Here is a 19,767-nt window from a genome sequence, read left to right on the forward strand (position 1 = left end):
AATAGCAAATGTTTAAATAGCCATTTATAAAAATAACAATGCTTGATGTATGAACATGAACAGACCTGCATCAGTTTGCACAGATATCTACAGCACGTCCAGTTTCAAAGATCAGTTAACCTCAATCTGAACCTGAATTTAACAACAAAAAAAAAAAAAGGGTAAACCTGTTTATCAATAAGACACACTGTTGGTTTCATTTGCTTTCTGACTCAACACATTAGTCGAGACAACTTCATGGACTCAAACCACAGACCAAAACTCAACGATCCTTTCTTCACCTTGCACAAAAGGTACCAGAAGAATCCAGAACAATCTGTGGACCTATTATTATCCTTGTTTGCTGGGAATGCCGAGTCATCCCCCAACTACTGTTGGGAACTAACCAGCTTTATTGATCATTATGCACAGTCACTACCTCGTACTACATTTTACAGCCCATTCCAACACAGACACACCCTCAGCAAGTTCCTGTTCCTGGCACCTACAGGACCTCTAATTGTGGATCACCAGTAAGGATGCCTCATGTGATCAGAATAAGATTAATATGCTCTACTCTGGGCCAAGATCACTGGCTCTACAGATTAATCTGGCAAAGGTTTCTAAAGAAAAGGTTTTTTTTCCTCTTCAAATAATGTTACATAATCTATCACCAGCTCAAGCTGACTCTCCATGCAGCCGTGACTGTGAGCAGGAAGAGAGTCACTATGACCAGAGACCATGTTAAACGCTCTGTATATAACACTTTTCTACACTGGACCACTCAAAGCTGCTTTTTACATTCAACCACTTTTTCATACCCATTCACACTCAACACAAAGTGTCTTGCACAAGGACACAAACATGTAGACTTACGGAGCCAGGAATCAAACCCACAACCTTTGAAGTGAAAGACGACTCGCTCTACCACCGAGCTACCGTCACCCCACGATTTGACGATTTTATCAATGAATCTGTTGTTTGGTCAATAAATTCTCAAAAAATCCTAAAAAATAATGTTTTCAAATGTCTTGTTTTGTCCACAAACCAAAATGATTCCGTTTCAATTATTTGTTATATGAAGCAAATAAACTAGAAAATACACAAAATCAGAGAGCTTGTTTTCAGTTATTAGTTTAATTAATTAATTAATTATATTAAAACATATAAATTGGTCATTGGATTAATTTACAAGGAGCATCAGATGGAACCTGAACATAGTTTGAGCCTCATTCAAAAGGAACAGTACTGATTCTGGACTCTGTCCAGCAATACTATCAGACCTGACTGAGGGAGCATTTGTGCGTATACAGCGGCAGCACAGATGTGGGCAGGGACAAAAGGCCAGGTAGAATTTTCTTGTGAAAGTTAAAGTTTTTGTGGGTGCTTTGTGTTTTCAGTCACACTCCAACCTGTGTGCCTCCATCTCGCTTTACTAGAACAGTGTTGCCGTTGTCTCAACATAGAACTACTTCCTGTGAGCAGCATGCTAATGTCACTGGGAAACACAAGATCTTAACACTGTTTCATTTCATAACTACTACCTGTAGCCAGTGTTCTGTAATGATACTTTTATTGTCAAAACACACCATAAAGTGGTAGTTTTCTTCTGTGATTTATTGCTCCTTAGTCAGAGTCATGATGATTATATAATCACAATCAGTCATAATCATATGTCCATCTTAGCGCCATGTGTGGCAGTTTGTATACGACTGCATGCAGGCCAGGACAAAAGAGGCCGGTTGACAACCACTAAGTCTTTCCTGACACGACTAAATTTGTCAACAGAAGCAAAAATGAGGAAGTACTTGAATGGAGTCAGCCTCCGTAAATGATGACCAACATTAATGGGACGACTTGAAATGCAACAACGGCAGTCTTTATGTAACAAATGGGTGCATTTGATTGGAAAATACCTTGGTTCTGCTTTCTATAAATGGCAGCAGACAAAATACGACAAATACAATCCTTTTTGATCAATGTTTTTTATGCTATAGTAAAAAGAGAAGATTGTTTGTATTAGTAAAGTGTAATTGTTTTGCTTTATGTGGCCTTTTATGCTCCAATTCTTTTCTCTTGTTTGCTACTGCAGATAAACTTTATTGTTACGCTGCATTTTAAGTTGCACACACAAACCTGTCCTGCCTGTTTCTCTCTCTCCCTTGCTCTCTCTCTCTCTCTCTGTCTCGACTGTATGACCCGTCCTACTCCTTCCTTGCTGTTGACTTGTCATGACTAGCCTCAGGAAAAGTTGCTCAATGTTAATGTTTGACAAGTAGGAAGAAGAAGGGCCTCGACTGCTCTGTATCTGCGTCTTAAGAGAACAGAGCACAGCCAGACTCTCTCAGTTCTCCTTCTATTCATGAGTTTGTCTGTTGCTTTGTGAAGGAATTAGTTTCAAATCAGAGGAAGGAAGGAAGAAAGAAACACACAATGGGTGAGTCTGCAGTATTGCTTCTTCTTTCGGATAAATAAACAGAATCTCTATTATTTTTCATCTCATGGCTCCTTGTCTACTGGACTCGGAGGACTTCAGCACAAAGGCTGTACATTTGACCAGATTAAATTGAAATGCAAATGAGAAGAAGTGGCACGATTCCCACTGAACAGCTCTTTGGTCCAGACTAATTATATGCAGCTGTGTGTAGAGGGTAAACACTTTTGTATGCATGTCAGTGCACGTTAGAAAACAAACCAACGTAACTGCACGTAGTCTGATATCTAGAGTTCTTTTAATGTTGCAGGGGGAAAACTGTTCACTACTTGTTAGGAATGATTACTAAATAAAGAAAACGTTGGGGTTTATCTGTAGTAATCCACATTCCACTCGCTGCTTTTATCCCTCACTACGTTTTAGTGCTTTTTGAAATGTCAGGACACATCAACTTTCTGCAAAGGCTGCTATACTTTCCTCACCAGCCTTGGTGCACACAGAATCTAATTTTCTGCCCCATTTACGGTTCCCACTGCAGAGGTGCTGGTGCTGATCGACTTCGAGGGCACCATGGGAGACGAGATCACAATAAGGGCAGGAGATGTGGTCAAGAAAGTAACCAAGGCTGGCGAGGAGGGCTGGCTGGAGGGGGAGCTGCGAGGAAAGAGAGGCATCTTCCCTGCAAACTTTGTGAAGGTAATTTTTTTTTACACCACACCATTCACTGCAATGTGTGCAATGTGTGGGTGAGGTGTTACAGTATGCCTCCTTCTGTTTTGTTTTGTTTTTGTTACAGGAAGTGCCAGTCTATTTGATGGGTGACAGCAAGAGGGAACCGCGAAGCATTAGAAAAAGTATGTAAGCAAAACGTGATTATTTCACCGTTAATAAAATAAAAGGTTTAAAGAATTGTATCTATTTTCCTTATATATTATGAAACCACAGTGGATATTGTAGTCTTTTGTTTTCAGGTGGATTTTCATGTTGCCATTTGGAATGAAACCTTCCATTAACTATCCATTAAATCTGTTGAAACATGCAAAATCAAGATTTAACTGTCTCCCAGCATGACGGCACCTGGTGGATTAGATCAGTGCCAGTCAGTGACAGATGATTTTAATACATTTAATTTCCTTGTGTCTGCACCTACTGTAACATGACGTCCTGGTCTCAGCATCTATTATAGAGTTGACTTAAAAATAGACCATGAGATTATTTGACAATGCTATTCAAATCTGGTTGGTTTATCTGTCGTAACTGTTACAGCCTAAAATCACAAGTTGTTTCAAGTTGTGGTCGGTGTGGTGCATGTGCTCAGCGAGACGCTGTAGCGAGCAAGCTGACAGTAAATGTACGTTTACCACATCCTCACCACACAAAGCCTAATTATAACGTATGAAAATAAGGCACATAAAGACAGACAAGAGTCATTTAGAGATCAGACACGACAGAAACGTGAACCAGCACCCAGTCATTTGCTTTGTATCCCTTTAGAAGTTGACTTTGTCCACATTATTAGCAGTGGGTTATGAGCTCTGCTGATGGGGTTGACGATTCTTTCATTGTGTCTTCAGCAAAGAGGATAAAACAGACGAGAAGATGTGAGGTACTCTTCGCCTACCACGCTCTAAATGATGATGAGCTGGAGCTTGTTGTCGGTGAAACTCTTGAGATCATCAAAGAGGTAAAGTCTCTTTTTCAGCGCCGCTCAAACACTCTCATACGAACACAAGTATCATTGACTTAACACGCTCCGCAAACAAGTTGTAGCAGGCGACTGTTGAGGTGCCCTAAGCAAAGTGTGCGTTGGACTCAAGTTTTGGTGAAATATCATGACTGCCATTGTTCTCAAGAGGATTTTATCTTGAAACTGATTGGTGTCATAAGTGTTAGTCTACACTCTGACATAGTGTTACAGTGTTACATAATTGAATTCATGTAAAATCAGAGCTTGGGGATTGTGATCTCTAGCTCAGTACAAGAAGATAAAGTGTCAACTCACACATTGCTTATTACGTCCTTAAAAAACTGTCGCTCTTCTCTCGGTGTGATTTCTTGCTACACACAATCTCTCCTGATCAGATTGAAGATGGATGGTGGATGGGAGTGAAAAACGGCAAAGTCGGAGCATTTCCTTCAAATTTTGTCAAAGAAATCTTTGTTTCTCCCAAAGGTCAGTCAGAGTTTCACATTTAAACTCTAAAACTGCTCAAGTCATGATTGTTCATACTCCCTTTACAGACGGCAAGCACAGCGAGGGCAAGACAAGACCCAAGCTGACAGACGCAGTGTTCTGTAAGGAGGTACGTACAAGAGGAAACACCTTCTCTGGAACACACACACACAGAGCCATTTTCATTCATTCAATTCATTTTGTTTTTGTCTCGATGAAGATGTCTCAAAAAGCAAGTCTGAGGAAAAAAGACAAGAAAGGTCAGTTTGTCATTCTTCTGTCTAAAAGTCAGTATTGGTTGTTTTTTTTTGTTGTAGCTTAAGTGTTTGCAAAGTCACACCTCAAGGACATTCTCACGTCACACGGATCTAATTTTGGACAGCATTTGAATAGCAAACAAACAGGTTTATTTCACGACATACCAGCAACGCGATACACGTGAGATTTTACATTCTTTTACCAGAATGGTTCATAGGTGGAGTCACATTTCAAAACTCACAGTAACACATTTTAAATAATCAGTGAACAGGTGTGTGGAACTCCCATCAGGGATCAGAGGTTCACAGCTTTTATCTGCAGTTAGTCATGACTGGGCTGTTAAGATTAGTCATTACTGTTGACACCTCTCACTCCCATACACACACACACAGGGTCTACAACACTCTTAACAAAGTTCTCATTGTGTCTCCTCAGCGGTGGAGTATTGCCAAGTCATGTTTGACTACAAGGCTAAAGCGGAGGACGAGCTGGAGCTGAAAAAGGGAGACATTGTTGTGATACTGAGGAAGGTGTGAGCCCATGCTGTTGTTGTTATGGACCGAGAATATTTTGTTTTTGCTCATGATGTCACGCGTTTGACAGACAAACTCCACCAGGTGCCGGTTCCTTTTCTAACTAAGTAGTCGTATTATCTATCCCGCCCAACTGGTTGTGTCACTTCTCAAGGAAACCATGTGTCACAGAGCACAAGATGATGCACACGTGTTCAAAAAGGTGCTGATGTAATACTTGAGCACGTATGACTTGAGCATCTTAGACAAAAGCAAAAGCAATTGTGAGAGTTAATGCCATAGCTTAGTATATTCTAGCCTAATAATGTCTACATCAAGTTACATACAAGTCCAGGGAAGACCAGCTATATCTGTGACGATCTGGACCACTTTGGTTCTCCATCACAGAAACGCCAGATCAGTATTGACCCTAATGTTGACCCTAAAGTCAGACACGTTCAACGACTTTCGGTTTCTTCAGAGCAGCTTGACTCGCAGTGTCTGTTGCTGTGTTCAAGCTGACGTGGTAAACATGTAATCACAACATACGCAGGACATCCTGAAGTTGACATTTTCCCAGAGACATCGAGTTAACGGGTCATAAATGTGAAGAGGTGAATGTTCAAATGGGCTCATCTGGTGAAGACGGTAAACAATGCTATTTGAACGCAGCATATTTGGGATATCCTGTTGTACTCAAATGCAACTGCTGGACTGGCCAAAACAAAGGCTTGATAACAAACACACACAGAACGTGTGTTGAGGTCAATATTTACTCAAGGTATTAGTACTCTACTATTTACACAGACAATATTTGTTTCCTTGTGTGACAGAATTAGCATCAAGCTAACAACTCACTTCACTCATGAAGTCCTATGATAAAGAAACATTATGGAGATGGCATCCATGATAAATAGAAAAACAAAGCAGCCATATTTCGCCTGACCATTTGGTGACCTCTCATGCAGTCATTTCACATCCCTAACCCAGTTTGAGCTTCTAATGTGACTCTTTAATCTCCATCTGAAGGAAACAGAAGATGAAGGCTGGTATGAGGGCGAGCTGAACGGACGCTGTGGCCTCTTTCCTGATAACTTCGTCATGGTGATACCGCCAGTGGACAGTCTACAAGTGAGTGAACCTAACTCACAGTCTCAGTGGACACACTTTATAGTAACTAATATTGGCTATACTTTTTCTTTACATTTATTTTTTTCTTTTATTATTTTGAGCTGTGCGTTTATCTTCAGCAGGCTGTAGACTGCAGCCACTGCAGTGACTCAGCCTTCTCTTTAACATCCTCTGTTTGGGAATTACTCACTGAAAATTCCCCCAGTGGAAAGAGTGCGCAGAATAGAGATGTCTTTAATGCACGAGGGGAAATACTAGCCAGCATGTTGAGTTTTCCATCTCTCTTCTTTTTAGTCTGGGACCACGAGCCAACCGCCTGCACGCAACATCAACAAGAGACTCTCAGGTAGGAGAACAGTGTATCCAGTAGCGCGGGGGACATAAGCTGGGTTGGGCTTTCGTGTTTTAGAGGTTCTCGTTTGACTCGTGAGTTCTGGCTGCAGTGGTGTTCGGCCCGACCGTGTGCCGTTTCAGCAGATGGAGAAATTGGCAACATTACAGGGCTGGGTGCTTTTTTGGCATGTGGTATAAAAGCAGACACAATGGTGCCCTGGTCAATGCCATTATTTCAGTGTGCCCCTGTAGGACCTCCTTTAGTAAGCCTCCACATATTAACACACTATACTTCAAGATAACTTTATGCATCATTTCAATTTGTTTCAAATTAAAAACCTTTTTTTAAAAAAAAAAAAAAAACTTTGATGTTTTCACGCCACCATACAAAGTAATGATTGTCAACTAAAATTACACATTTTCTGGCATTATAATTGTATTTATGTTTTAACATTTCATAATTACATAAAACCATGGTTCTCAAACTGTAGTATGTGTACCACCAGTGGTACGCAAGTGTCCTCTGGTGGTACTCGGAAGAAAATCCGAAATATTGTTCGACTATATATACACACACCAGGGTATGTGATCAGAGTGGAGCTGAGGAATTCTGACCAGTGTGCATGGAAAATTAAACAAAATGATAGAACATGTTAATTAAATAAATAAATAAATAAATAAATATATAATAATATAACCATATTTACAGGCACCTTATCTCTCCCTCCATCTTGATGTAATTTCACTATACCAGTGTGAAGTATAGGAGGACAATGAGAGAGCAAATGATCTTATTGGGAATGAATCGGCCTCCTGTGAAAAGTCGGTAGCTAACTTTGCTTTATTTACACCACTGTATTTTAACCTAGTTTCCTCAGGTGGTTCTTGGTATAAAAAGTTTGAGAACCACTGACTATTTTCACCGAATATATTATTTTATAATATTTTCTCCTCACTTAAAGAAATGCATCATTTAAAAAAAGGTGTTTTTTAAATTTAGTTTTCATTTCATTTATTTATATAGTGTATTTTGATAGTGTTTACATATAGAGATTACAGCTATTGCTAGGTTCCAAATTTGAGACATTAGACTTGAATTATTAAAAAAAATAGGCTTATATGAACCGTATATTATGTAGTAAGTGGGCCACAAAAATAAATTTACATTTATTTTAGTGGAGTAGCCCTAAAAAAAACCTGAAAAAGCCCATTAACAGCATTTGAAACAAAAAGATGTGGAAACAAAGCCTGCACGATGCAGAAAGCAGGATGTGGCTTACGGTTAGGTTTCAGCTTAGGAACGCTCTCAGTGGTGCAAGATGCAAATTTTGCAAAAACATTTTACCAAATAATGTCTCTCTCCACAATTCTCTTCCTCCTCACACTCGGTTGGAATTATAATGCATACCCGTTAACACATTGGTGGATAAACACTTGTACATAATGTGCTAAAAACTTCAGAAATGTTAATGTAAACTAACTAAATATCAGCACTCTCACGTTTTCTACATCACCACCGCTCTGTACAGCATGTTCTTGAGCACAGTATCTCTCATAAGAATTCTCACAGGAAGTCTCAGACTATAGTGAAATGGGGGGGATGGTTAGACTGGTCATGTGGCACAGTTTAACAGTCTTGGGTGTAGTTGAGGAGAGGAGAGCTGTGTCGCACAGATTTTTACAACCAGCACAAGAAGCAGCGGTTGAGCCACAAGTGCTGAGTGGATTGTGTGTTGTGATTGAGGGAATGTTACACAATGCTTTGAAAAGTCAAGGTAGGCTTCTTGTGTTGTCATCTGCTCTGTTATTGTCAGAGTCTGAGGAGTTTTATGCAAAGCGTTGTGCTCTATTTCACTTCTTCTTCTTCTTAGATTTTATTTGAAATACAATACCAAGGTTTCCTTACAGATGCTATCTGGTGTCAGGTATTTAGATTTTTGATTGCAAACAGGCACTCTCACTTTCACATTCGCAGTGTTTGGGTGATTTAAAAATCACTGAACAAACTGACACAGTGGCTGTATTACTGTGGGTGTCTGGCCCCGAGCGACCAATCAGGAGATGTTACTACTGTTGTATTAAATTCCTCTCATGTAGTTTGCAATGATATCTGCCATTCCATGCAACTGCAGCTTACAATATATGTAAGACCAGAAGAGATAGAACGCATTATCAAATGCAACACAAACATTGTGAATAATTGATAATAATTCAGTGCCATTCAGTTAATATTACTTTAATTCTTAACAGTGGGCCTGAGGTGGCTACAGGTAGTTTGCAGAGCGGTAATTAGGAGCCCCATGACCACACACACAGATACAAGTCACACCTTAAGAGTTACCACCAGCACTTACGAGTGCAATAAACTTTCATTCTTACACTTACGGACCATGAGTTCTTCTTTATCAACTCTTGATGAACTGTAAATACTGATAAGTATTCATATAATCTAACCGTGGTGGTTTATTATGAGTTGTTGTGGGAGTAAAAGGATGTTGAACACAACGCACAGGCTATTAAAGCCATCCTGTCATAAATAGCAAACTCTGGATATAAAGAGACACTTGAACCCTTTGTACTTTGTACCCATTATCTCTTTATTTTATTTTTTTTATTTAATACAATAGACTATTACCATGTCAATTAACGTGACCAAACCTGACCTCTTCGCTACTTCATGTCTCCTCGTGGAGGTGCTGGCTGAAGAGGGAGTTTACAGTGGGATAATGATGGAGAAATCCATGTTAAGAGATGCTCCATCCGAGTTTATGGACTTTGTTCTCCATGTTGTGAATAAACAGAGAAATCCTGCACTTTTTGTTTCTTCAGTTAAACAGATATTGTGACGTATCGCTATTATGTCTTGCAATACATTGATTATCGTATATTCGTATCATGATATTATTGGTATTGCGGACCATGTATATCATATTGTGAGGTACCCGTGATTATATTTCACCTCTTAAGGATGTGGTACTTTTTTTGTAAATAGCCCAATCTGTGCAAATGACCTTATGCTTAATGCTTTACAAAAAAAATACCTGGTCTGATAAAATAAAAGCCACAATATCACTCAGTGAGACTAATTTGACTGGACACAGGTTTGATAATTAATAATATGCAAATGTATTACAATAAAAAGGTCTTTACTTTGAATGATATCACAGAACAACCCACACACGAGATGCGACGGCCAACAGCAGATTTGATAGAACCGGGAAATGTCCTAGAGTCTGATTTGACTTTGAAAACATTAAAAAATACGGAGGGAAATGTCCGGAGGGAGACGGCACAGAACATAAATGATCTTTTACTTTGCAATTTTCAAAATGTTCCCCCGTAAAGACGACGCAAAACAATGTAGAACACATGCCAGCACTGTAGTTGCACTGTAAACTTTCTGTTTAAAAAACAGAAGACGACGTTGAGCCGAGCCAGGGGAAAGAAAGAGGGATGATGTCTGTTAAAGTTTACAGTTTGTGCAGTCACTGCTCAATTAAGTGCACAGAACATACCAACATGCAACTATTTGGGGTAAATTTAATTTTAATGTGTTGTTTTTTTTCAGTGAAGGCCGAGGCAACACCAATGGAGAAAGGTGGTCCAGCAAAGATGAACGGTATAAATGAATAAACAAATCATTATACTGGGACATATTTAGTCAAATAAAACAAATAAGGAGGAATGTGATGAATCTACTTCACAGATGATAAACCAGAAGTTAAGGACCTGAGAAGCAATCCTCCAACCAAAGTCAAGCTGCCATCATTCAACAAGCCAAGTCCGCCTCCTGTCAAAGACAAACCGAACAAGGTTTCACCCAAGTGAGTGCTGTCACACAGTTGTGATGCTCTCTTGCACCATTTTCTCTTCATGCACAACAGTTAGCATTATATTCCTTACTCGGTGCCATGAGCAGTGATTCATCTGCAAAGAGAAGCACTTGCAGGAAATGTCAGGAACACTTTCTCCTCTTTGGTCTGGCACCAGCAGCGGAGCCTTTAGATGTTAAAGGGTTTTTGTTGCTGCCACCAGTTGCCATGGTTTCCTTAAAAGAAGAATGCCAGGATGCCCGACCTTTAGTGGGCTCAGTGGAAACTGTGGGATGAGTCAGATTGAGCCTAAACACACAAGCGCAGCCCATTTCCTGTTTCCTGAGCAAAACACGCACACAAACATGTGCTTGCAAAATTACACTCGCAGAGACACAACTGAGAAAACACAAACAGCCCTGTCATAAGAGGGCTGCTAATAGTGGGTGACCTTTTATAAAAATAGTTTCCAAAAATGGGTGGGAGGGATCATTTTCCAGCTTCTCAAAGAACGGCTCTTACTGTTACATAAACTTTCCCCAGTTGTTAACATTTAGTCTGATCGTTTAAAAGCGTCATATCTGATAAAAACCTGTGTTTAAAGGTTACTGAAGCTGAGACGCAACTCTGGAGACTCAACTCACACTACAGATGAGTTACACGAGACTCATTTTAGGTCCTCAAACTAATTTACAGAATTGTCCAACCTTTCAGTTAAGATCTTTGTAATAACATTTATTAAAATTACAGGAATTATGTCTTGATCAATTAAAAATGATATAAGGTGTTACTGATATGGCTGTAAATGAGTCACTATATTATGCACAAATTTGCTTTAGCTGATATGAATTGGGTCACGATAGTTAGATAGTTTAAAAATTAAAAAAGGGCTAAAATTCCATGGTAAAAATACAAATAGAATAAAACCAGGAAAAGTGTGTGTGTGTGTGTGCTTCTACAGTAGTTTAAGACCCTCCACCAGCTGATTTCGAAAGTCCTCTAACATTTAACCGGGGTTAGCAAAAACAAAGACGGCTGAAGGTGTTTTGGTTTTTGTTTAATTTCTGGTTACTGAGCTTTCTGCGTCAATTCATAATCCTTTTAATGAGAAGCATGATGCATCTGGGAATGAAGTTGTTTTTCACACCCTCATTTCATTTATACTGTGAAAGTGAAACACATGCCAGGAAGACAAACAGCTGCCATGCTTTGCACCTGCAGCTATCAAAGCCGAGGAAACCAGAACAAACTAAAAGTTTTTCTTTTCCTCATTGAAAGTGAACACAGTCGGTGCACCACAGTCGACTTTTAATTCAGATTACAAAACACTTATTTTCCACCTCATATTCCCCACACTTTTTTATTTACTTCACAACTTATTTCTTATTTCCAGTAGAACCAATGGCGACGCGGCTCCTTCACCAAAACAAGCTGAGGAGAAAGGAAGCGAACAGTTTGATGGAGTGGATGTGGAGACGGAAAAGCTGAGCCATCCAACAGCAAACAGAGCCAAACCCCCTCAGAGGCGACCGCCATCAGGCCAAGTCACAACAGTATGGTCACTCTATTGATTTCTTTATGACAACTGTTGCTTTAGAACTCCAATATCCTTAGTCTGCCTCTGTTGAACTGAAACAGTGCAACAGCATTTGTGTGCAACTCTCATTATACTCTTTGCACTACAGTATGGTTTTTTTTAAATTACAGACTTGAATACTGTAGCCCAGATGTGACGACATTGTTGCTTATTTGGTTGTGACTTGTAAGTCAATGATAGAAAAGGTTTTCCAAAGTATGCCATATGCACTACTACACATTTCCCTGACACACCCATTTGACAACTACACAAGAAAAGAGATAAGAATTTCAATGTCAACAGATCTGAGTGCAACACAGCCATAAGATGTGTTTGAGCAGGAGAAAAGACCTAAATGTTAGACACACCCACGTTTTTATGAGCTGACTATATTCCCACTTTACTGTGAAGGCAACAAGTTTGGGCCTGACTGGAAATGGAGAGCTCGTATGAAAGTTGTAAGAACTGAATGTCATTACATTTATGGCCGAATCTGACCCACTTCCACAGACTGCCACTGACCAGACAGAACCAGAACTTTCAAAGAAGTTCCAGCCAGAGATTTTACCTGGCTTGAAAAAGGTTTGTGGTTTTGACTGACTTTTATATGCAATACACACATGTTAGACTAAAAAACTGAGATGAGATCAAATTCAGAGTTGAAACTATCTTAGGATTGTTCATTTCAGGGTACCGAAAATCTCCTGCCATCACCTCCAAAGCCTGAGCCTCAACCCAAGACGCCGCCTCCCGCTCGACCATCACCACCCAAAGTCGTTGTGGATGGCCGCGCTGTGGGCCCTAAAGAAAAGCCGACATTGGAAAGCCTGCAGGCTGAGATCAAAGAGCTGAGAATGGCTCTGGAGCTGCTACAGACACGACACGCGTGAGTAACTCATTTGCAATGTCAAAAGAATGAAGTTATGACGATTGTGGACAAAGCACATGCAGGTAGTGACCGATCAGTAACAACGTTCCCTTGCATTTCTCAAAGTGGTATCCTGGACAGTTACAGGGTTACCAGCCGTTCCTCGAACTAATAGAGACATTTAGCATTTCTAATGTCTTTGGTATTAAACAAAACAACATGAGCGTGTGCACTTACAGACACAGGATGTGTGGCTCTGCGTATATGTTTTAACTGGAGTAGATTAAAGAAATGACTCAACAGGTCCATATATCACTATTGTCACTATTGTCACTATTCTTCACTTAAGTCACACCTGTAAAAGTACCACAACTAACCCTGTGATCATTCTTATTTGGTCAGGCTGGTGTCAGTTTTGAGACGATATTAAAAGATGATTTAGGTTTTTGAGGGGCCCCCCAGTGCGCCCCCCCCTCAGCAAGGAACCAGCTTGAGACGTGAAAAACATGGCTGCAAAACATATACACAAGGATAAAGTGATGTTAGCCATGTGACAAAAGGCTCACTTAAAGTGAATAAAATCAGTTTGTCCTTGTGTCTCCACTGGCAGCCGTGTTTTCAGAGAAAGCGAGCATCCCCGTCTCAAAAAAATATCAAATCAAATATTCTTTTAATTTTAAAGGCATCTCTTCCCAAATTAACAGCAGTTGTTAAGCAAGCCTTGTTTATATCACACTGGGAGAGATGGGTCTGAAAATATTAGTCATAATCAGCACCAGCCCAAGCCTTTATATGGCCTTAAGCAGAATTTTATTTGAGGCCACACGCCCACAACCTCGGACTATTATTGATACAAGTGTAATACTATCAGTTGCATCCATTATAGTTGTGTTATTTACACAAAAGCAGTTGTTTTGTTTTTTTAAATTTAGAGTGCAGTAAGTGTGGTGATGCTGAACCTGAATTGAAAGTGAAACAGTTTAATGGCTTTGATTTTTGAAACTAAAACCAGATGTGCAAATGACAAATAACCCCCAAATAACTTATGATATCTTAGCACAGACTCACATGATGTGACATTATGACATAAATAGTTGTTTTACATTTAAGACGATGAACACTGAGACGCGCTTCGATTCTCAGCTAAATCAGAGTTAGTAAAGAGTTTATCATGATGAGGTACAGCAGCATATATGAGTACTGTACTGATGTACATGCATATAACCTGCATATGAGGATGAGGAAGAGGAGGAGTTGTCCGGGTGTGTAACAAGCAGAGTTTGAACAACCAAAAACCCCACCATTGACTTTAGACCACCAGGTTTATGTTGGTCAATGATGCAGTGGTTTTCTGCTGCCTCATGATGGCAATGCACCAACACTGTGCCCAACCACAACTCTTTCTAAGATGAACACAAATGCATTTGATACCCACACAATGTGGGTGCTGGGTGTGCAAATAACATCTGCGTCATTTGGAAAGTACTGTGCACTGAACTGTGTAGGACAGAGCCTCATATCAGACTTTGAACAGACTGTTCAGGCAATCTTTTTGTTTTCCAGGGACTCGTAACATTAATGCTTATATTATGTAGTATTGTTTAATATAGTGCAATGTGGCGCCGGCACCATGCGATTGTCAAAGTGGATGTCGGAGGCTCCAACTGGTCCAGAAAGCATCATCTTTACTGACTTTTCTCACACTATAATCAACATCGTGACAGATTCGACCATGTTCTTCTTACAGCTTAGATACAAGCACATAGTAAAGCATTTAAAAATAGAATTAATTACATTCCCTGCACAATCGCGCCGTGTGTTGTTGACTATGTGCGAAATCAAAGTCCTTTGTTTTAATCAGCAAATCTACTAAAAATGACTTTCAAATCCACTTGCACCATTTATGTTATTTGACTGAAGTGCCAGCACAAAGCGCAGTTGACCTATTTAGACATATTCATGTCTACAGTCTCCTCTTTTTGCCTCCGTCTCTTTTGATCAGGCACGACATACAGGAAGTGAAACAGGAACTGCAGAGAGAGAGAAACAAGCAACTGGCACTGCAGGTAAGTGAAGCGTGTCTTGAGATTTGCATGCAGTCAAACTGCGTGTGTGCTGCCCATTGTCAAATACACAAATCACTTAACGGTGATCCCTTAAGTAGCAGAATTGATTGTAAAAAGGTCTCTTGTTGTTTAAGTGATTGTAGTTTGTTTGAAGCATGGCTGTGTGAGGTACTTGCACACAGTATAAACAATTCCCTGTATACAACACAACATGGCTGCCAGTGGTAAAACAAAGAAAAACTGATTTTAACTCACATGGACATGGTAGCTGCTGGGCTGTTGCTGTCTCATTTGGTCAGTTTGAGTCACTTAGGTAAATCTGGAAAAAGGATTTCAAACACAGATGTCATAAAACAACACAGATGGACTTAGTGGTGGAGGCAGCAGGGGATCAACAACTCCTGTAGGCCATGATGATAAATCACTGATTCTCTCTATGGATTCTGGCAATGGACCATAAGTGATTTACAATGGGACAAAAACTTAATTTTCCTGTTGGAAAAGGTTGTCTAATAGGGAGATAAAACATCAAACATAATCAAGATATTAGCGAGAACAAGCGTGGGGTGAGACGGGGAACTCACACTGCAGCCAGTGCTGACTATGTGTCAACACCTCAGACAACCACACTTCAAAAAAACCTGAACTATTCCTTTTTTTATGTCTGTTCCAGGAGGAAGTGCACAGTTTGAGGATGAAGCAATAATCAACACACACACTGTGACTGAGGAGGCTGTCTGACACTGTGTGGACACTGCAGGCCCTCAAACTGCAGATTCAGACATTCGTTGTGCCACAGAGTGGAGAGGAAGAGGACGAGTGGACAGACACACAAACCACGGTTACATCACAAAGTACAGTTGAAGTTAAGATCAAACGACTCCTCTTGCACTGGGCTGGACAATCTGAGAGCCTTTGAAAACGATGTACAGCACTGTTTAACTGTTTTTCAGCATATCTGAATGCTGGAAATGACAAATACTGGTTTATGCTTAGTAGCAAATTAATGTTTTACACTGTGTTATTTTATCTGACAGCCTTCAGGTAGTTTTTGTCTCCTTTTTTTTTTTACTAACATTTACATTATGACTCAGCAGAATGTGTAATATATGCAAATGTAAATAGGAGGAAATAGTGTAATGTCTTTTGCAAAGAAGTGAAAGATTTAAAAGATACATTTATATCATCAAAAGGAGCACTGTTATGTGAATGTTAGCACCTCAACTGTCAAAGCAAACGGACTGACATGCAGGTGAATCGCTACATGTGAATGTACTGCTGTATTAATCCACTGGGGGGCACTATATGACCGTTCAGAAGTGTTGTCGGTGAATGCCGGATGACTGGGGATGCACTGGTGGAAGTAAATTTACCTTAGAAAAGAAATAAATACATTAAGAGTGAGCGTAAACATTGCTTTTTATTTAAAGACAACATCTCAAAATGCCACAGAATTCATGAAGAGTCTGTGATCCACTGCCACTCAGAAGAACTGAGTCACTGCGAAAGCTCTGAAAACAGTGACTCATTGTGATGAGTGTGAACATGGAGAAGATAAATGTGGAATTATTTGCATCCACCATAGAGAGAGCTATTTCACTTGACCACATTTGGATCACGGCGTCATCACAATAAAGGCACATAGGTTTGGATTTTGGCTCCGAGTGGTGGTAGTTGTGGTGGTGGTGTGTTCCTGTCTTAGCGTAGTATGGAGTGTAGCCGCACATCTGGGAAACATCTGGAGCTCATCAGTGACCGGGTGCTTCTGAAAATGCCATGGGAACGTACTATTTTTAAAAACTGTTTTGAAGAATGGTCATCAAGGACACATTCACGTTCCCTTTTGTTTACATGAGTGTAAACAAACACGGTCAAATGATAGTGGAAGAATTGACTTTTTATAAAAGATATAAAACAATGAATGTCTTTTCTTAAAGCCCTGCAAATGAAGGTTTTATTTCTTCCACTGAGGGACTTTTAAAAGCTACATTTATCTCAGTGATGATGGCGGAGACTATAGGGCATTTCTATTAGTTATTATAATATAACTATTGTAGGACTTTCCTGGAAGAAACTTTGTGCTGTGGGTCAGAGATGACAACAACTCACAGTGCACAATTCATTTTGGAGACATTTAAGACAAATGGGGGGGAACTGCTGCTGGGAGAGTGTTTGTTGAAAACCAAAGAATTTCTGAGTTTAGAGGTCAAACATTTTGTGATAAAATTAGAAAGAGGAGCTGAACTGAGAGAGCGGTTGTCCTCTGTCTAAAGAAAATGGATTGACTGATTCAAAGACAACCTCAGGGGAAATGGTGATAAATCTGCAACACAGTGACTCCATTTTAATAACTATATTCTCTCTGATGCATCTGCAACTCCAAAACTGCTTCAACTTGATCATTGTAATTAAAAAGAAAGAATTTATCTATTTTAAGGAATGGTTAAATAGCAAGGATACAGCTATATGTTATTAAGGGTTGTTTTCTAGAATTAGCCAAAGCACCACAGATGACAGCCTTATATTTTCTATTATTGTCATCATTGTGGAGCTCTTTCCCACGCTGTGAAGTGGGTCAGATTTGCCCCAGGGTGGATTTTCCTCATGCACGGATGTATTGTTTCATAATTGTCACAGTTCTGAAACATGTTTCTAATTACATCCTGCTAAAAAGTCAATCATGGGTCTAGTAAAACATATTTTGAGTCCTATGATTTTGAGGTTTATATAAATATAATTATACACAGCTCCTTCAAAGAGTCGACGCCATCGACGCCACCGATTTGTGAAAGGCCTTTGACCACATGAGGGGCCTTTCCAAGACACTAGCAGAGAGGACTTCAGTGTGGTCTCCCACTGAAAACAGAGTGAGCCCCAAGGCAAACCTGAACCCTGTCTGCTCCTACAGCACAGTGTGAACTTTAATATGACTATTGTACAAGTTTTTGGCTTCATTTCCTCTCCAAGCAAGAGGTCCCGCCATGCAACACTACACCAGCCACACAGCACGCGGACAAAGGACTAAAGTTTCTTGCTTCACGTTGGCCGGCAGAAAGAATGTGGACCCTTGCCATTACCCTGATGAGAATTTAGTACACTTTCCTTTTATTAATAAGCCAAGAATTCATCGTTTCACAACGTTTAAATCGCCAAACTACTGGAGATTGACATGTGATAATGTGCACCGCAAACATTCATCCGGTTCGGGCCATTAATCAATGTTCTCTAAAGTCTTTATTGGCAGCCAAACAATATTCCAGTAATTGAACTCGCTGGAACAAATTTATAATGTGAATACAGAGTTGGTGTTAGCCATCTATGCTCCGACCCCGTCGCTCCCCACGAGCATGCACCAGTGTCGGAACGGCAGCGTTTCCTCCTCCTTCAAAACCACATGAGAAACAGGGCCTGACACCGACTATTATGTGGAATGTACTATGTGTGGGCAACTCCTCTAGAGACTGAAGGGAACGAAAGAACATATTATTTACTGAGCCTGTTCTTTCTGTGGGGTGGGCATTATATTGCCAGGCCAAGACAAAACCTTTCCCTTCAACACATTAATGAGCAAACTGAGCCAAATATCACAGAAATAAGATGGAAACAGTAGAGTCAACACCAGAGCAGCAGCGGTGCACATTTAAAAGAAAAACACTAAAGCGAGCAGTTATTGAACTGAATATAAAAAAATAAGTGTTTCTCTACAGTATGAATGTGGAGCAATGGGATGATATACAATGTGACATTGCAATAAAAAGCACAGTCCTAGTAATTTATGTCTTCAGTGCCACAAAAGGTGAAACCTGCATTTTTCCAGTCATCCCAAAACCTCATGATTTATAATGATCTTACGTAAGATCCTTGTTTTTCACTTTAAGGCGTTCACATAACAATATGTACCCTATCTGTGGTGTGAAAATATATACATTTATCCATGAAAATTCGATTAATCAATCACTTACTAAATTAATTGTCAACTATTTTGATAATCAATTCATCTGTTTGATGAACAAGCTCTTTCAGCTTCGAAAATGTGAATTTCTCTGGTTTCTTTGCTCAAAACAAGACACTTGAGAAGATCATCATTTCAAGGTTTGGTGAACACTGAGATTTTCTGGCGTTTTACAGAACAAAACAAGTATGTGATTAATCAAGAAAATTGACAGAATCATTGATTATGAAAATAATCATTAATTGCAGCCCTAGTGAAGTTATTTCAATGTGTTTGAGAGTCATTTTTTACAAAATTGCAATTCTCTTGGTCAGATAACTGTAACGTGATATCTTCTCCTCATGCTTATCAACTTAGTGCTTTTATGTTCCCCAGTGAAAACAATATTACAATAAGTAACATTCAAACAGTTTATAAAGCCAGTGAATGACTCCAGACACAAGTGTGTCATCAGGAAACTTCATAAACAGATTGAGCCCAATGAACAACATCCAAAATATGAGAATCACATGTCACAATCACACTGTTAATGCCAAACAGCCACAATCATGATGTCACAATTATGGACAATTACTATCAATCAGACACCTGCTGTACATTAGCAGAATGACAGCAGAGATCAGCAAAAAAGTAAAAATTAGGAGCAGAAAAATGTAGTGTTGCAACATGAGAG

At 39.7% G+C, this 19,767-nt stretch overlaps 1 protein-coding gene across 2 annotated transcripts; it reads left to right on the forward strand.

The window, feature by feature from the left end:
* Positions 1-2,195: 2,195 nt before the first annotated feature.
* On the forward strand, positions 2,196-16,794 carry sh3d21 (SH3 domain containing 21). 2 transcript variants are annotated; one of them, XM_044034840.1, is made up of 17 exons: positions 2,196-2,416; positions 2,952-3,109; positions 3,210-3,267; positions 3,988-4,097; positions 4,496-4,586; positions 4,655-4,716; positions 4,807-4,846; positions 5,280-5,374; positions 6,386-6,487; positions 6,782-6,833; positions 10,389-10,439; positions 10,527-10,644; positions 12,026-12,185; positions 12,719-12,790; positions 12,898-13,094; positions 15,079-15,142; positions 15,816-16,794. In XM_044034840.1, the coding sequence occupies exons 1-17, from the start codon at positions 2,413-2,415 to the stop codon at positions 15,846-15,848; spliced, it is 1,467 nt and encodes a 488-aa protein (XP_043890775.1). In that variant the 5' UTR covers positions 2,196-2,412; the 3' UTR covers positions 15,849-16,794. The 2 variants fall into 2 exon arrangements, with proteins under 2 accessions (XP_043890775.1, XP_043890776.1); XM_044034841.1 differs by having other exon boundaries at positions 12,029-12,185.
* Positions 16,795-19,767: the final 2,973 nt, after the last annotated feature.

Source organism: Solea senegalensis, linkage group LG9 (genome assembly GCF_019176455.1).
Source record: "Solea senegalensis isolate Sse05_10M linkage group LG9, IFAPA_SoseM_1, whole genome shotgun sequence".
NCBI lineage: Eukaryota > Metazoa > Chordata > Actinopteri > Pleuronectiformes > Soleidae > Solea > Solea senegalensis.

Coding starts and splice junctions, on each gene's coding strand:
- sh3d21 (XM_044034840.1), top strand. Junction 3,110..3,209: donor TCCCTGCAAACTTTGTGAAG/GTAATTTTTTTT, acceptor TTTTTGTTACAG/GAAGTGCCAGTCTATTTGAT. Junction 13,095..15,078: donor CTGCTACAGACACGACACGC/GTGAGTAACTCA, acceptor TCTTTTGATCAG/GCACGACATACAGGAAGTGA.